The 15,252-nt window shown below is 37.7% G+C and overlaps 1 protein-coding gene across 3 annotated transcripts in view; it reads right to left on the minus strand.

The window, feature by feature from the left end:
* The window catches only part of HEATR5B (HEAT repeat containing 5B), a 63,933-nt gene that overhangs the window by 32,807 nt on the left and 15,874 nt on the right, over positions 1 to 15,252 (minus strand). For 2 of the 3 annotated variants that reach the window (XM_070734127.1, XM_070734130.1), the window contains exons 12-21: positions 14,845 to 14,997; positions 13,017 to 13,116; positions 11,996 to 12,105; positions 11,408 to 11,571; positions 9,328 to 9,381; positions 8,546 to 8,721; positions 5,556 to 5,661; positions 4,980 to 5,170; positions 3,318 to 3,477; positions 2,006 to 2,195 (exon numbers count right to left, since the gene is read on the minus strand). In XM_070734127.1, coding sequence (XP_070590228.1) covers positions 2,006 to 2,195; positions 3,318 to 3,477; positions 4,980 to 5,170; positions 5,556 to 5,661; positions 8,546 to 8,721; positions 9,328 to 9,381; positions 11,408 to 11,571; positions 11,996 to 12,105; positions 13,017 to 13,116; positions 14,845 to 14,997 — 1,404 coding nt within the window. The remainder of the gene's footprint in view (positions 1 to 2,005; positions 2,196 to 3,317; positions 3,478 to 4,979; positions 5,171 to 5,555; positions 5,662 to 8,545; positions 8,722 to 9,327; positions 9,382 to 11,407; positions 11,572 to 11,995; positions 12,106 to 13,016; positions 13,117 to 14,844; positions 14,998 to 15,252) is intronic. The other variant, XM_070734128.1, reaches the window with a different exon arrangement.

Genomic DNA, 15,252 nt, shown 5'->3' on the forward strand with positions numbered 1-15,252 from the left:
AAGGAAATATAAAGGCTCATTTTGGGATATTCACCACATATTAAATAATACATTTTTGAATAATTTCTCCCACCATCAGATGTCTATTATTATATGTTTAAGTTCTGGTAAAGTTAAAGACTTTTTAACTCTTGGGTTTTCCCCATATATTATGGATAGATTTTATTTTGTTCCTTTTTCAGCCAACCTCTCTGCTTTTTTAATGAATACTAGAGAACTTGTGACCTTTTGGGTTATTACTTCAGAGATATTTGCTTACCTAAAGAGAAATAGAATAACCACAGGAAGAGAGGGAAACTTCTGACTTTTTGCCAGGTTCCCTGTTGTGACTTTCCTTGTAGGAAGCTGGCAGGGAGCATCAGAAATCACAATCAAGTGACTTGACTGACCATGGCCATAAAGCACCATAGCAGCTTTTAATGAAGCCTCCTCAAATTTGTCCAATTTCAATCTCATGAAAGTCATGGTCCTGAATTTTGGGTGATTCTGTCAATTATCCCATCCCAGGTAAGTTAATTCAAAAATTATTGCCCGGTGAGGCACCATTTCACCCAACTTTTACACATTTTTACTTCCAAGGAAATGTTTTAATCATTTCATTGTACACTATATTAAGATGCAGCTCATGCAAAACAGTATAAAATATATTTAAAAATAAATTGAGCTGTGAAAGAAAGGAAGAAAAGAAAGGAATTTCTGAGGGGTATTCTCTTTAAGATACATTTCAGATGGTGGGAAAACCTTAAAGAAAAATCTCTGATAAGAATTACTGAAAGATGAATTCTCAGAATTTTGCTCAGAAAATGACTAGGACCCCAGACAATTCAATAATCACTAGTAGGGTATGTCATAAAACCAGCCAAGAAACAACTGAATCTACATACAATTACAGTTAGATAATCTGGATTGAAGAGCCAATGGTTAAACTACCAGACTAGCAATCAGGAGACAGTGACTTTTAGTCCCACCATAGGCACAAAGCAGCTGGGTGATCTTGGGTGATCATTCTCCCTAGCCCTATGAAAAAAGCAATATTAAACCAGCATCTGAGAAACCTGGCCAAGAAAACTCCAGGCAGACTCAGATACAATTGAATGGAAGAAAAAAAAATCACTTCGACTGAACTTTGGTGGTTATAATTTAGTTTATTACAACGTGGTTAAAGTATAACCCATAAACTTTACCCATAAATTTTAACAGTCAAGCATCTGTGCCCAAGAAGAACCATGAGTTTTCTCTAGTCAATAAAATCTTGACCATGTGAGTTATATAAGCATAAGAAAATATTCTTAGATATAATGTAAAGTATATAGTACACTAAACACGGAATAAGACTAAAGTTGCATTTGGGAAGTTAAAGAAATAAAAATTGTAAACTTGCCTCTCACTAAAACCTAGGGATGTGCAGCACTTTGGATTTAAAGTCAATAAAGCAGGGATAGGCAAAGTTGGCTCTTCTATGACCTGTGGACTTGAATTCCCAGAATTTCTTAGCCAATCATGCTAGCTCAGGAATTCTGGGAGTTTATTTATTATTATTAATTAGATTTATAGGCTGTTCTTCTCCTTGGGGACTCAGTTGAAATTGACATGTCATAGAAGAGCCACCTTTGCCTACCCCTGCAATAAAGTGTCTTAGGACAGACATTGTTGGCACCTCCTCAACAAAATAATGTCACTCCTGGGATCACTATAACCACCTGGGGTCAAAAAGTACATGTTAGAATTTAAGGAGCTGGTGTGGAAACATATTTGGGAATGGTTGTAGATACACTGTCAGTACCTTTTTAACTTTTAAAACACCTATTTTTCCAGGGATTGTGTTTCTACCGTGCTGTCTCAGGAAAAGTAATAGCCTTGTTTGCTTAGGTGGCTTATGTCTGCTCCGAAGAACCTTTTTTAGCTTTGGATCCAAAGCGCTGAACATTTGTATTAGATCACATGCAATGTAATATGCATAAAACTGTAGGGAAAGTCCCGAAGCTTTCATTGTTGTCATACTAACCTTGCAGCTCAGGACCAACGGTGGTTATTATAGCTCCCAGACATCGACCCAAACATTGGTGAACTTCTGTATGGGATGGAGGCACTGTCAAAAGTAAAGTAAGAACCAAAGATAGGGTGGGCTCCACATATCCACGATACATTGGTCCACTGGAATCCACTATTAGAGCAAGTGAATGGAGAGACCATGTCTAGAAGAAGAATGAATAATTTAATCGCATGCTTTCATCTTAACTAGGATCCTTAAAAGGCTACAACGATAGGCATTTCTCTACTGATAGCCACTCCACTTAGTGACCATTCAAAGTTACAACAGCAATGAAAAAAGTGACTTACGACCTTTTTTTTCACTCAACATCATTGCAGTATCCCCATAGTCATGTGATCAAAATTCAGGCACTTGGCAACTGGCATGTATTTATGATGGTTGCACTGTCCTAGGGTCATGCAATCACCATTTGTAATCTTCCCAGCTGGCTTCTTACAAGCACAGTCAATGGGGAAAGCCAGATTCACTTAACGACTGCGTGATTCACTCAATAATTGCAGTGATTCACTTAACAACTGTGGCAAAAAGGCTGTAAAAATGAGGCATAACTCATTTAGCAACTGTCTCGCTTAGCGACATAAATGTTGGGCTCAACTGTGGTCCTAAGTCAAGGATATCTGTATAGCAAATGGATACTCAAATTATATACTGACATCATTAACATATCTCCCTAGATTGGGAACTGTACAGGAACTACCTACTATAATGATAATTAAAGAAACGTAAATGTTCCTATGCCTCACAAAACAAGAGGAAGCAGAGCCACCTAGACCAGGGATAGGCAAAGTTGGCTCTTCTATGACATATGGACTTTCCAGCTCCCAGAATTCCTGAGCTAGCATGATTGGCTCAGGAATTCTGGGAGTTGAAGTCCACAAGTCATAGAAGGACCAACTTTGCCTACCCCTGACCTAGACTAACAAATATAATTTAAGATTTCTAGCCAACAGTTCCCTAATATACACATAATGAGTTTTTTAATTCAGCTGTTTACAAAAAATGATAATAAATAAAGGTTTCAAAGCAAGAAATTTGCTTTATGATGTTAAAAATATTTTATCATAATGAGAGTCACACTAATTTTGATAAGTAGATTCCTTGAAGCAAGTTTGCAGGAAAACCAAAAAAGTCGTGCTTCTTAAATAAATAACAGAGAGATTATATACTTGTGCAAAGTCCAGAGCATACCTGAATATTATTCAAAGCACAAATATTATATTCTTATAATGTATGTTCATGTATTATGAATGTGTATTAATTTTACCTGAACTTCAGGAGAGGTTCCATCTTGTGCTAGCGCTAAGAGAATGCTGACACTGGTTTTCAAATGCTGGCCAGAGCCTATTCCACCAACATAGCGATGCAGACACCCCAGGGCCAAAGAGTGACCAGTCCTCGATACAACATCTCTGGCAGATTTCAACCTGTCAATATTTGTTTAAAAAGTCATTAAATACACAATCAAAATAGCATTTTTTTAAAAAAATGACAAAAAGCAGTGCTAAGCTCATAGACATTTTGGAATTCCCCAAATCACCGTTGTGGATATTCTTAAAATGATCAGAGCTGCCTAAATATGATTTCAATTTCGTTTTAAACAAAATTTGATAATTAAATTGTTAAAACCTGCCTATACTTCAAAATAACTCAATTTCCCCATTAAAAACATACTTTATAATTCCAATGATAATAGAAAATTAATGTAAGATAGTAGCAATTGGGTCACAATTTTTGTCTTTAGGAGACAGGATTATCTTCATGATAATTGTAATCCAAAGGATTTATAAATAATTCAGTAAGTAAGTGAATCTGAGAGAAAAACTGAATCAGAAAAATGTTCTGAATTTTTTCCTCCCTTCTTGCTCTTATTTTTTTCCTTCAGTTTTTCTCACATATATAAAAACATTCTATATTGTAGTATTAAACCTAACAAATGTTCATTTAAATAATTTGGAACACACAAGTTCGTTATTTTTCTACAACCATGAACTGATGTAAAATAAATACTTGCAGTTGAAAGAATTGTGACTCTAGAACAACAAACCCTCTCTTTAAAATGAATATATTTTTTACTTTGATTCCACAATATTCCAAACCTTTACAACATTTACAATCCAAAGCCAATCAAGTTATCTTGACATCAAAATTAACCATGTATTTGCATTCACTCCCTTTCAGGCAGAAAACAAATGAAATAAACTTGCACTTTTGTATTATTTTTCAAAGTGATATCCACTGAATCAGAAGTACCGTATTTACACCTTGTGAAATTGTTTTGGGTTATGCGGCGATAATCTTAGAAAAAAAGCAGCAGCAGAATTTACAATAGAATCTCTTTGTCTAAGGCAGGGGTATCCATCTCTATTTCATTGAGGGCCACATCAGGGCTGTGTTTGACTCCACATCAGGGTTGTGTTTGACTCCAGAATCTAACTCATGGTTTCACTATTCATGGTTTTATATAAACTTTCGTAAGCTCCTTAAAACCACCTTTGTCGTCAGGCATGGGGGAACTGAGATGTTCCCTTCCCCCTAGGCCTATACAATTTATGCATGGTATGCTTGTGTGTATGTTCGGTTTTTTAAATAAGGGTTTTTTAAATTATTTTAAATATTAGATTTGTTACATGTTGTTTCATTATTGATGTTAGCCGCCCCGAGTCTACGGAGAGGGGCGGCATACAAATCTAATAGATAGATAGATAGATAGATAGATAGATAGATAGATAGATAGATAGATAGATAGATAGATAGATAGATAGATAGATAGATAGAACCACTACAAATAACAAGCACTAATTATACAATGTATATATTGTTCATACGTTGTACAAAAGAAAACAATTTAAACAATAAACAAACAAAACCAAACAGAAGTAGTATTTAGCACAGTTCTTATCTTACTTCAAGTAAAATTACAACCTACTTATCAAAGCTGTATTGAGCCATCCTGGCAATGAAAGTGGCTTCCCCAACCACCTGGGCCATTCTGCCCAGAGCTTCTCCTGCAGCACATCTCAAAATAGGATTAGGATTGTCAAGTGCTCCCATTACAAGAGTCAAAGCAGACTTGCGGACTTCTTCTGGTCCTAAGGTACTTTTGTTCTCAGCCAAGCCCTAGGACAGATAATACTTTAAAACATGATCTGCAACGTCTTTAAAGCCATCACAGATTAAGAAAATACATTATGAATGTGTCCTTATATGCACTACTTTTTTTTCAGCATCTGACAAATCATTGCATTTTAATTGCAAAATTATTGTTGTGTGCTCACTTTACAATTCACCTTTCTATTCCAAGAGAACTCAAGGCAAGTAATGATAAAAATATAATCAGTTTTAAAGTGTGATAAAAAAACATCGAAAATCACTGTTAAACAATAAAGGTCTAGCTGAAGTAACAAGTCTCTTACTAAAAATCAAGAGAGCAGGCAAAGCTCCTAAGAGTCCATTCCATTGCTTGAGAGCAAAACTATAGTTTCGTCTTTTGAAGAAGATTTACCTTTAATGCACTGAGAACAGCAGTAAAAATATTAAGCTGCACTGCTTGTTGACGGACACCTTTTGCCTGCTTGATGCATTCTGCAAAATGATCCAACATTTGTAACCTGAAAATATAAATACGAAGGTGCTATCATTCAAATAGCAAACATTGACATTCCAGTAATAATGGCTGCTAGATATCTTGACCCAGTAAAGCAGCCTTTGTCAGATACGAATTAATGTAACCAGGATTAACTTTGAAGTCTATTTTTACTAAAAATCTAGCCTTGTGCTGCTCAGATTCACTGCAGCTGTGATGAAACTTGTCTTATTTAATCCAAAATGGCAAAATTGCTTTTAAGTTTCTTGGAAATAAATGAATATACTTAAACTTATTCTTGAATAAATTAAAGTAGTTCTTGCACTGAAATTTAATTAATTCTCCCCTCCCCACCCCCATGGTAACTTAAGTGTGTGGGTGGTAGTGAGAATATTTCCTCTCACATTTATTCAGAGCAACCTTATGAGTCACTAAAAGTATATCCATTGTACAGCAAGGATAAGAAAAAAGTTGTTTCTCTTTAGTTTTATCAGTAAATGTTCCCTGAATACTTCGTTATTCATCATTCTCATAAAGGTTACCAGTGTTTCTCTTGTCTTTTAACTATACTAGTGAGCTCTTTTTCTTCTATCTAACTTTAGAAACATAGAAACATAGAAGACTGACGGCAGAAAAAGACCTCATGGGGAAGACATAGGCAGTGCTACAATGTCCCTGCAGTTATGTAACAATTGGGGATGCTGTAATAGAAACATAGAAACATAGAAGACTGACGGCAGAAAAAGACCTCATGGTCCATCTAGTCTGCCCTTATACTATTTCCTGTATTTTATCTTACAATGGATATATGTTTATCCCAGGCATGTTTAAATTCAGTTACTGTGGATTTACCAACCACGTCTGCTGGAAGTTTGTTCCAAGGATCTACTACTCTTTCAGTGAAATAATATTTCCTCACGTTGCTTTTGATCTTTCCCCCAACTAACTTCAGATTGTGTCCCCTTGTTCTTGTGTTCACTTTCCTATTAAAAACACTTCCCTCCTGGACCTTATTTAACCCTTTAACATATTTAAATGTTTCGATCATGTCCCCCCTTTTCCTTCTGTCCTCCAGACTATACAGATTGAGTTCATGAAGTCTTTCCTGATACGTTTTATGATTAAGACCTTCCACCATTCTTGTAGCCCGTCTTTGGACCCGTTCAATTTTGTCAATATCTTTTTGTAGTTGAGGTCTCCAGAACTGAACACAGTATTCCAAATGTGGTCTCACCAGCGCTCTATATAAGGGGATCACAATCTCCCTCTTCCTGCTTGTTATACCTCTAGCTATGCAGCCAAGCATCCTACTTGCTTTTCCTACTGCCCGACCACACTGCTCACCCATTTTGAGACTGTCAGAAATCACTACCCCTAAATCCTTCTCTTCTGAAGTTTTTGCTAACACAGAACTGCCAATGCAATACTCAGATTGAGGATTCCTTTTCCCCAAGTGCATTATTTTACATTTGGAAACATTAAACTGCAGTTTCCATTGCTTTGACCATTTATCTAGTAAAGCTAAATCATTTACCATATCACAGACCCCTCCAGGAATATCAACCCTATTGAACACTTTAGAGCCATCGGCAAATAGGCAAACCTTCCCTACCAAACCTTCCCCTATGTCACTCACAAACATATTAAAAAGAATAGGACCCAGAACAGACAACTTTAGCTGTCTTTCTCCTTACCCACTTCCATCACCATTCCCTACAGTTCCCCAAATTCTCTCAGATTTCTAATTGCCTTGCATATTTAGAAGCATCCAAATAATTCTTCATCGGTATGATGTTTAAGTTCTGGATATTACAGCCCTAATACATGTGAAGGGCATAAGGTTAGGAAGAAATGCTTTTGAGAAAATAGGCATACTTATAACATGTGGAAACCAACAGCTACACTAGAAAGTAATTGTTGTGGTTAGCTCTGGCCCAGCTCCTGCCCCAAGGACTGTGGATGTGGGGGAGACATCCACATGCTGCAGGCCTGTTTTGCCCTCCCCCCTGGTGGAATCTGCTGATGAAGGCTCCTCTGACCAAGAAGACATGAGTGACAGGGAGGAGGAGAGTGTGGCAGACAGCTCAGATGGAGCTCAATTATCTAGCTCCTCCTTGGATTCAGAACAAGAGTTAATGATATAGCCACGCATGCGGAGAGCGATGCATAGGCAACAACAACTGAGAGATTATTATCAAAGAAAATGAGGCCATCTGTGGTTGGGTGGGGTTGTGGTAATTAGTGAGGCTGCTATGAATAGCAGCCTGTGGGTTTGGCCATTGTGGATCATTGTGTTTCGTGGCTGCTTTACTGACTTTGACTTTTTGTGTGCTGATTTTCCCCTGCTTTGAAACTAAACCAGAGCAAAGTGTGTTTCACTTTGTGAAAGAAGGACTGTGAATTGCCTCACAGTTGCAAGCTAAGTATCACAGAATTGATAAGGGACTTGTATAAATTACCAGTTTGTTTGGAGACGAGTGCTCTTTGCTATACCAAAAGAGGGCTTAGTTTAAGTGAATTTTCATTATAAAGAACATTGTTTTGCATTTTCAAACGTGTGTGTCTGAAATTTGTATCTGTGAATTTTTGGGAGGATTCTACCAGAGAGCCTGACAGAACAGTAGTATCTCCAGACTTCTAGATAAAAATTGCCTTTGAATGTCAAATAAGATCTTACGTCTGTTAACTAATAGCCATTTTATCACATTTAAATAGTTAACTAGTATGCTAATCAAAAAGCCTTGAAAATAATGTTCAAGGAACTAGCTTTTTCCAAAAGATAAATTGTAATATTTGAAAAAGCTACAAAAATAGAGAAAGGATAACTTATATTTATCTATGGTCCCTCATTTCAATATTGCTGCATGAAATAACACCTTAATGTGGTAAGTGTTAGAAGTGCAACAAACCTGTGTTTGTAGGACACATGAGGGAAAACAACTCCAAAGAGAGCCACTGAGGCATCAATGACCGATACTCCCAAAGGAAGAGGACCTGGCACTGCTTCTCCAGCTGGGATGCGTAAGTAAATGGAGGAGGGATCATGTTCCAGGGCACCGCTACCCGAGGCACTGTTGGGCTGGAGCTGTAAAGCATCAGAACATTTGAAATCAGAGACACATCTCTTTTATCCCATAACATATCAGCTATAAAATATTGTCCTGGTTAAAAGAGTACTCTATGGGGCCTTTGCAATGTATCCTCAGTTTTTACAGGACAATTATACCCCCAAATAAGTCTATCCACTATTCATTATCATTTTTCATTATCAAAGAATCAAAGGGTTGATAGGGGCCTTGGAGTTCTTTTAGTCCAATCCCCTACTCAATACAGGAATATTGATACCAATTCTGGAGAAATAGATGTCTAGCCTTTTCTTGGAAACCTCCAGTGATGGAGAATCCAAAGCTTCAGGAGTCAGGCTGTTCCACCTGTTTAATAGCTCTCACAGTCAGGGAATTCCTTCTTAGTTCATTTAGATATCTCATTGTAAAGCTTCTATCCACTAATAAGCTTCTATCCACTAATAAGAATATTAGGCTTAGGTAATAGGAAGAATAAATCTACTCACTCTTCCCTGTGACATCCCTTCATGTATTGGAAGACTGCTATCCTATCTCACATTATCTTTCTCTACTTTAAGGTAAACAGACCACGTTTTTTCATAGGATTTAGCCTACAAAATCCTTACCATCTTTGTTGTTCTTCTCTGCACTCTTTGCAATTCCTCAGCATTCTTTTTGTACTGTGGTGACCAGAATAGGGCAGAGAATGTCAGATGTTGTCTGATCAGTGCACCATAGAGCAGTACTATAAATTCCCATGACTACATTATCTGTTGATACAGCCATAAACTGCATTGTCTATTTTGGCAGTTGTGGTACATTCCTGTCTCACCCTTAATCTATGGCCTACCAAGAAAGGGTCCACCTCTATCTTGCAAGTACTATTGCTCATCCAAATACCATTTATCTTGCACATGCTCGTCTGGGCTTTCCTTCCATGTACTAGAGAAAGTCTATGTTATTGGTAGACTCCTCAGCTCAAGCAAAGTGAAGGCCTTCTCGTAAGCTGCATTATTCAGTGAAATGGATTCAAATCACATAATTATCAGTATTGCATTAAATTCCTGAGTTACTTTTTTTTGGGGGGGGGGGGGAAAGAAAAAGACGAACCGGAGTATAAGACGCACCTAAGTTTTGTTGGAGGAAAACAAGGGGGGATCTGCGTCTGCCTCGAAGCAATGTGCCTCCTTGAAACTTTAGTTTCACTTTCATTTTAGCACATGGGCCTGCCTGCTGGTCAGGAGGCGATAATCAGTTGCTTGTGCTAATCAGGCTCTGCTATTTACTGCAAGGAGGTAAATTGCTGGGAGGCAGAGGCCAAAGGGTGGGGGTGGCTGGGTGGGGCTATGCTTGGTGCATAAGACACATCCAAGTTTTCACCCTCTTTTGGGCAGTAAAAAGGTGCATCTAATACGCCGAAAAATATGGTACTATGAAATAGATAATTACATAACATACATTTTCATTTGAAGTTTCTATCTGGAATATTTTATTGATTGATTGATTTGTATTCTGCGTTGATTATTTTTATGAATAACTCAAGGTAGTGAATATATCTAGCCCACTTTCCTCCTCCTATTTTCCCCTCAACAATAATCTGTGAGGTGGATTGGACTGAGAGAGTGACTAGCCCAAGGTCACTCATCTGTCTTTCATGCCTAAAATGGGATTAGAACTAATGGCCTTATATCACCGTGCACTGTTTTTGTGTTGTGTGTATCTGTTTACTATTATAAAAATCAATAAAAAAATTTTTTTTTAAAAAGGAACTCATGGTCTTCTACTTTCTAGCCTGATGTCTTAACCACTAAACCAAACTGGCTTTCCAGAATATGAAAAGGAAGTATACATCACAACAGAACTTGTAAAAACTAGAAAAGCACAGCATCTAATAACTACAGAAGCTGCAACTTTGTATTCTTACTAAAATCTTCGCCACTTCTGTGCAATATACAATATGCATCAGGTTCAGACAAATATTCCTATACATTCCAAGAAAACAGATTGCAAACTAAGCGTTGCACTGTATTTCAGCTCATACTGAAAGTTCTGGGGTAAGAAACCTGAAGCCAGACCCTTTAGTGACATTGAGAATTATATTGTATAAGTTATGTCTAATTGCTGCCTCTTTAAGGACCTCTCTCAATAGCAATCTCTATGCTTTATAATAAGGTATTTTTGCAGGCAGCATCAAAATAATGAGGAGCTGCCATCACTTCAAAAGCATGGATTTTTCTCAAACATTAATAAAATATAATTTTCTCCAAGACACCCTCTCTAATATACTAGTCCTTATTTCCCAAAGCAGAAGTGAAAGTTGCATGATGAAATAAATGAGGAAATCCAAAATTTAGGGAAGTTATATATCTACTCTGAAACTATTAATTACATTAATTGGGGGTAAATATGTCTATATCTGCCACAGGGAACTATGGCTCTCCAAATATTCCTTCATTACATATTCCCATATTAGCCAGAGCTATGGAGAACTATGCTCGGTAGCATCAGGAGCCTCAAAAGATATTTTCATTTCTTTCATATCCTTAGCTATACTAATGGACTGAATGCAGAACCCATTTTATTTTTGGGTAGCTCCATTTTGGTGTCAAATAGCCGAAATGTGTAATTTATTTGTTACACACATAACAAGTGTGTAAGTAAAAAACAATTGACACTTGGGAAGGATTGGAAAACAAGGCTGGATACCTGATCCTCAATTGATTTGTGGTCTGTTTCTTGCAGCCAGGAGCCAAGAAGGACGCTATCATCATAGTGGCAAAGGGATCTAAGCAGGGAGGTAGTTGTATTAGCAGAATTGTCTGTAAGAGTAAATTCTGCCACCAGCTCCCGAAGAAGTGGATTAAAAGAACCTAAAGCAAAACAATAAAATACAGGTTTTTTTACATAGACCAGTAAATAACAATCATCACGATTCAGCCTTGTTTTAAAACAGGAAAACCAGAACTGATAATATTCTGATCATGTTATGTCCCATGGCAAAATACTGTATTACAGAAGTTTCTGTAGCTTTGCATGATGACCATTTTCCCCCATAATATTTATATGATTACAAGGTCATTGTTTGAACACAACTCCTGAATAGTTGCAGGAAATGTTATTTGAAGGTACTGCTATTACGTATGAAAGTGAGCGTATGGAAGCACAGGGTTCTCCTGTTGAACTTTCCGTCATTTTAAAAAAATAGAGAAATAAAATGTTTACAAAGCTTCAACTTCATATTAAAATGATACTTTTTTAAGAATAGGAGAAATAGTAAAAAGAAGTGAATTTTACCTTCATATGTTTTTGGTGGTAACAAAGCCAAAATGTCATAAAGCCTTAATCGAACCATTGCTGCACTTGCCTTCAGATGTGTTCCATGGGTTTTAATTACAGAAGGAATACTATCGTGTTAAAAAAAAACACACATAAAAGTTACTATTACATTAAAAAGTTATTTAATTTATACTGTAGATAGAGGACACTGGGAATAAAACTTCCTTCTTCCCTATAAATTTTGGAAGATGCGTACCCAAAGCGGAACATGTTATTTTGCTCTTTGAAATTACAGAGGAGGGGAAAGTTGCAGAGAGAATGCAGAGTATTAATAAACTTACAGAATATCTCCGGGACCGGATTCTGCCACACGAATCCCAGAGACCGGTTAGGTCCCACAGAGTGGGCCTTCTCCGGTCCCGTCGACTAAACAATGTCGTCTGGCGGGACCCAGGGGAAGAGCCTTCTCTGTGGTGGCTCCGACCCTTTGGAACCAGCTCCCCCCAGATATTAGGATTGCCCCCACCCTCCTTGCCTTTCGGAAACTCCTTAAAACCCACCTCTGCCATCAGGCATGGGGGAATTGAAACATCTCCCCCTTGCCCATGTAGTTTCTGTGTATGATTCGACTGTGTGCTTGTTTTTTAAATATTGGGGTTTCTTTTGGATTTTTTAACTTAAAACTGTAATTTAGATTGCTAAATATTAGATTTGTTACTATGTATTGTTTTTTTACCATTGTTGTGAGCCGCCCGAGTCTACGGAGAGGGGCGGCATATAAATCCAATAAATCTAATCTAATCTAAATCTAAGTTCATCACACATCTGAACTCTCTTTCTCACAAATTTATTACAATCTAGCCATCTACCAAATCCACATATCCATCTCGGTAGGGAAAATATAAAAAAGATTAACAGAGGAGGAGAAGTTTGATTAGCAGTTGCAATAAGAACACAGATCACAGAGATCCACTAGTGATTAGGCAGACAAATCGATTTTAAAAGAAAGCTCATTTCGATTTCTAAGAAACATACTCACTGAGACATCATTGTCATAGCACATTCGATAGGTGTCATCAATTTTCGAATAACATCTTCTGTTAGAAGTTCAGGACAGTGGGCCACAAAACTCCTCATAGCTAGCAACAACAAAAAATAGTAGAAAGGCTAGATTTTTTAAAAAAAAAAAACCAGTATAATTTAAGTACCTATCAAATACATCACCCAATGAACAGTTGAATCGACATACGTTCAAAATAAAATTACTGAGGAGAAAAAAAGGACATATGGAGCCAGGGTAGCGCAGTGGTCAGAATTACTCTACATTCCACTGCCAGGAGTTTGATTCTGACCGGCTCAAGGTTGACTTCCATCCTTCTGCAGTCAGTAAAAGGAAGACCTGGATTTGGGGACAATATGCTGACTCTATAATCTATGTTGCCAAAAAAGCCAACACAGTTCTAGGCTGCGTTAACAGAAGGATAGAATCAAGATCACATGTGTTAATGCCACTTTATAAGGCCTTGGTAAAGTAACACTTGGAATACTGCATTCAATTTTGGTCACCACGATGCAAAAAGAATGTTGAGACTCTAGAAAGAGTACAGAAGAGAGCAGCAAGATGATTAGGAGACTGGAGGCTAAAACATATGAAGAATGGTTGCAGGTGTCACGCTGTATATTGACAGCCCCTCAGAGACATTTGGTATTGAAACAGTTAACTAGTGTGTTTTATTGGATCCTCCCCTTTGTGTCGCCACTTCCTTTTTTTTCTTAACCTCAATGAATCTCCATGATGTAAGAAGCATATGTTTTCCTGTCCCTCGAGACAGTTTTTATTTGTTTTATCTCTGTTTTTAAAATAAATATCTTGTTTAAAAAAATGATTAAGGCTTCTATCCATCGACCTCCGGAGTTAAGGTCCTAACAGACTTTAATTTCCATGACAGCAGGAACTGGGCATGGCTAGTTTAATGAAAAGAAGGATCGTGATAGCAGAATTCTAATATCTTAGGTCAGTGATGGCGAACCTTTTTTGCCTCGGGTGCCGATAGCATGTGCTATTGTGCTTGCATGAGTGCCCACACCCATAATTCCATGCCTGGAGAGGACGAAAACAGCTTCCCCCACCCCCCAGTTTCCCAAGTTCTGATGGACCCAGTAGGCTCATGTTTCACCCTCCCCAGGCTCCAAAGGCTTCCCTGGGGCTGAGGTACGATAAAACGCCTTCCCCCATCCCCCCAAGGCTCTCCAGAAACCAAAAACACCCTCCCAGAGCCTTGGGGGGGTGGGGGAAGGCATTTTACCGTACCTCAGCTCCAAAATTCAGCTGTCTGACACACACATGCACGTTAGAGCTGAGCTAGGGCAATGGCTCATGTGCCACCTGTGGCAACCGTACCATAGGTTCGCCATCACTGTCTTAGGTTTTGCCACAAAGAAGAGGAAGTCAACCTATTCACCAAAGCACCTGAGGGTAGAACAAGAAGTAATGAATGGAAGCTGAACAAGGAGGAGAAATTTCCTGACAGAACAATTGATCAGTGGAACAGCTTGCCTCCTGAAGTTGTGAATGCTCCAACATTAGAAGTTTTTAAGAGGATGCTGGATAACCATTTGTCTGAAGTAGTGCAGGGTTTTTTGCCTAAGCAGGGGGTTGGACTAGAAGACCTCCAAGGTCCCTTCCAACTCTGTTATTATTATTATTATAAAGATTACTCAAATTAGACATTTTAGTCCTTTTGATTCTAGCTGATTTCTTTATTGACAAAATATGGAATTAGGCTGGCTGAAATAGTATTAGACAAGGTTACTGTATGGATTGTTGAGATTCGACGTTACTATATTGATAAGGTTGAGATTCATACCACAGAGAGCTCCTGCACGTCCTTCCAGTGTTACTTGCCACGTAAAGGAATCTCCACGAGCTTTTTCAGCTTCTAACTCCTTTAGTGAACGAGGAAATACATTTCGCCATAGTAACAACATCTTAGGAAGATGGTAACGGACAACTGAAGGACCTACCAGGAACACAAATTATACTGGTCTTCATGAAAGTCTTCATGAAAGATAAAGGCTAAGAATTCTAAACAGGCTTCAATGCTGTCTGTAGATGATATTTTTAAAAACTGATTTATATTTTATATGCTACTTTGACAAATATTTAATTAATTAAAAATAAATAACTTGCTGAGTAAGGTTAGGATTTTTACTGCAATTATAATTGATTGTAAGTTTAAGAAATATTTGTACCTTTATAAATATACTTACCTGTA

The sequence above is a fragment of the Erythrolamprus reginae genome, chromosome 1 (assembly GCF_031021105.1).
Source record: "Erythrolamprus reginae isolate rEryReg1 chromosome 1, rEryReg1.hap1, whole genome shotgun sequence".
In the NCBI taxonomy this organism is placed as follows: Eukaryota; Metazoa; Chordata; class Lepidosauria; order Squamata; family Dipsadidae; genus Erythrolamprus; species Erythrolamprus reginae.